The sequence below is a fragment of the Zophobas morio genome, unplaced genomic scaffold (genome assembly GCF_036711695.1).
Source record: "Zophobas morio isolate AGI-343-1 ecotype UQ-CSIRO unplaced genomic scaffold, CSIRO_AGI_Zmor_V1 ptg000002l, whole genome shotgun sequence".
Lineage (NCBI taxonomy): Eukaryota > Metazoa > Arthropoda > Insecta > Coleoptera > Tenebrionidae > Zophobas > Zophobas morio.
This window is the reverse complement of record NW_026972107.1, coordinates 11,237,393-11,240,696: the sequence shown is the minus strand read 5'-3', so window position 1 is coordinate 11,240,696 and position 3,304 is coordinate 11,237,393. Positions and strand designations below refer to the sequence as shown.

The 3,304-nt window shown below is 36.4% G+C and overlaps 1 protein-coding gene across 1 annotated transcript; it reads left to right on the top strand.

The window, feature by feature from the left end:
* The first annotated feature begins 912 nt into the window (after positions 1 to 912).
* LOC135143965 (protein lethal(2)denticleless-like) lies at positions 913 to 3,008 on the top strand. The gene is made up of 2 exons (XM_064075905.1): positions 913 to 1,035; positions 1,089 to 3,008. The coding sequence occupies exons 1-2, from the start codon at positions 993 to 995 to the stop codon at positions 2,846 to 2,848; spliced, it is 1,803 nt and encodes a 600-aa protein (XP_063931975.1). The 5' UTR covers positions 913 to 992; the 3' UTR covers positions 2,849 to 3,008.
* Positions 3,009 to 3,304: the final 296 nt, after the last annotated feature.

Here is a 3,304-nt window from a genome sequence, read left to right as displayed (position 1 = left end):
ATCTAAATTACAAGTATTTTAAATAAACATAAAAATACTTAACTTGAGAAAGGACCCTCTTATCTATAGATTTCCTCTATCGCGTGATTTTTAAGTGTTAATGAACTGTGTTGTGTTGTCGTATTTAAATAAATAAAAAAATATATTTAAAATCAACTTGGATAAGCACTTTTTTAGATGTTCATAAATGAGGAGAATGTGAGAAATAAGTAAAAAGGTTCAAAAACTAATACTTACTAGGTAAGTAATACTTAATATATAAATAAATATGAATAATAAAATAATTTTCCACAGGAAAAGTTCAACAAACACTTCAGTTTGTTGTTAGGAATATTCTTAAACTTTGGATAGTATTTGAAGTGTGACACAAACACTTCAAATCAAATCTTGATCATGAAATTTAGATAAACATTTTGAACCAGTAACAGCTGTTACTTTCTTATATACAAAATAATAATCTCATTTCTTCAGATCCCGACGTTCAGATGTACTTATTTAAGAATTATTTGGAGCATGAACAATAATAATAATAGTATTAATAATTCCATTCTATTGATATAATATACTCCTAAGTTTAATTTAATATTTTTTATTTAAAATTTTTCAGTAGCGTGTATAGGCAACCAATATTACACACAATTTTTAATAAAAGAAATCAGATTCTTTTAGTCATGAAACACTGATCAGACAATGAATATCATGAAAAATAAAAAATAAAAAAACTTGGCTAAATTGAAATAAAAAGTTTCCTGCGTTGAAATCCGAAAGTTGCTAAAATTGTCACTAGAATCCGCCATATTCCCTCCCTTTAAATTCAAAGCTCTATCTCTTTTCACCCCAAGTGAACCATATTCATAACCGACAGAGAGCAAAAGCAACGGGAATTCGATTTTTTAACCTAAATGTCAGTTCCCGCCCTAACCTAAGATTCTAGAAACATCAACAACTGACAACATTGATCTCAATTTGTGTTTTAAGCACAAAAACGCACCATGGATAGTTCAAAAAAGCTCTTCCAGCAACAGTACGGAATAGGTAAGCGCTTTCGTCATCAAAAACAACCCAAAAATAACCGGTGACCCTTGTAGCGCGATGGAAATATTACGACGACATAATCAAGAGGCTTCGTTGCCCCAAAGAAGAAGAATACACTCAACTCCTCCCCACAGAAGACGTCATTTGTGACACCCCCATATTCGCGTGTAAGTTTGCTCAACAAAAAAGCAATGAGACGTTTCTAGCATTAGCTAACGAAGATGGCAAACTCGCCATCCACGACACCGCTAAAAAGCAGGAGCCCTACGGTATCCGCGCCCACAATAACGCCATTTTCGATTTAGCGTGGATGTTCGAAAACATGAAAATAGTCACAGCTTCGGGCGATCACACAGCAAAGCTTTTCGATGTTTCTAACGCTGATGTGAGGGAAATTAAAGCGTTTTATGGACACACGAGGTCGGTGAAGACTATCGCGTTTAGGAAAGAGGATCCGAGCGTTTTTGCGACGGGGGGTAGAGATGGAAATATAATAGTGTGGGACACTCGAACGCAAGGGGGTAGTTTTATAGGGAAGGTTGATAGGACGATTTTGAATTCGCATAATACTAAGACCACGCCGAGTAAAACTAGGAAAAAATGTATTTGTTTGAGTCCGTCGAGGGCTTCTAATGCTAAGTCTGTGACTGGGTTAGTGTTCCAAGATGACAATACTTTGATTTCTTGTGGGGCGGGTGATGGGGTTATAAAAATTTGGGATTTGCGGAAAAATTATTTATTTTATAAACATGAACCTATACCAAAAAATAAAATTCCGTATGGAGGGTCTACGACGAAGAATGGGTTTAGTAGCTTGATTATTGACAAGGACTGTGTTAAATTGTACGCTAATTGCTTGGATAATACCATATATAGCTATAATATAGGCACTTACAACCCAGAACCTGTTATGAAATATGTGGGACATCAGAATAGCACTTTTTACATTAAAGCTTCTCTAAGCAGAGACGGAATGTATTTGATTAGTGGTAGTAGTGATGAAAATGCATATATCTGGAATACAAATTCCTCCCGACCTGTTGTGAAGCTAACGGGACACGTTGCTGAGGTCACTTGCGTTGCTTGGTGTGAAAGAGATGACGTCACTGTAGTAACATGTTCCGACGATATGTCCCATAGAATTTGGCGAATTGGACCTGAAGAACTCCCAGACAACTGGGAAATAATAGGCAAAGGAAAAGCGGAAGTCCTTCCACTGATACCAGTTGAATCTAAATTGAAACGATCAAACGACGAACTTACAACAGTCCCTAAAAAATTAATAATCCCGTGTAAAAAATGCGACAGCCCCTCGACAAACGACTTTTGCCAAAACTGTTTTGGCGGCTTAAAAAGAAAACAGGAAGAAGAAATCCCCAACGAAACTAAACGACACCATACAGAACTAGGACCACGTCGCCTATTCCACAATCTCCTAGATGACAACACCACCAGTAACTTATCACCAATTCCCGAAGACGATCCAGAAAAGAAAATCCCGACTTTAAATTTACCCAATTTCGTAATTGATGGTGTAGCGCCCCATTTGAATTTTTCGCCGGAAAAGCGGAGAGATCAGGACTGGTTGACCAAAATTCGAATCGAACGGAAATTTAAAAAGGATTTTCTGGATGGCGCCTCCACTTCCAACCCGCCGAAAGTACCTAGATTGGATTCCACACCAAAAAAATGTTCCTCGCCTCAGAGTCCGCTTTTGAGGTTTTTTAAAGTTAAGTGTGAAGGGCATGCCTGTTCGAGTAAGGCTGCGCCTGGGTCGCCTACGTTAACGGCAAGTCCTAAATCAAGTCAATAATGTTATGTTATGCTATGGTTATGACATTTATCTCATTTTTAAGACTTCTGTATTCGTAGTTTAGGCGTTTACGAATTTTTGTGTTTTCAAATCTTTATTATTGTATTCTGTTTGTACTGTTTTCGACCCTAAAATAAAAAGTATTATTTATTTTTTTCCATCTTGTGTTTTGCTGGTACCGTTTGGGACTGGAGGACGTGAGCTTGTGTGTGATTTTTTAGGGGACATTTTGGTGCTAGTTTGGGTTTCATATAAGATAATATAATTCGAGGTAGGACAAAAACTGTGAAACTTTTCGAAATTTTTTGATGAAAGACTGCACCTAAGCTGTTGGGTAGCAAAGCGGCAAATATGAAGTGTCATGTATGTTAATTTTTATGTTGAATATGAGAATTTTTGTGGAATTTCAGTAAGATATTTTGTTTTTTTTTAATTGTAATGTTTTATTGCATGTTA

Coding starts and splice junctions, on each gene's coding strand:
- LOC135143965 (XM_064075905.1), top strand. CDS start 993: ATGGATAGTTCAAAAAAGCTCTTCCAGCAACAGTACGGAATAG. Junction 1,036..1,088: donor CCAGCAACAGTACGGAATAG/GTAAGCGCTTTC, acceptor TGACCCTTGTAG/CGCGATGGAAATATTACGAC.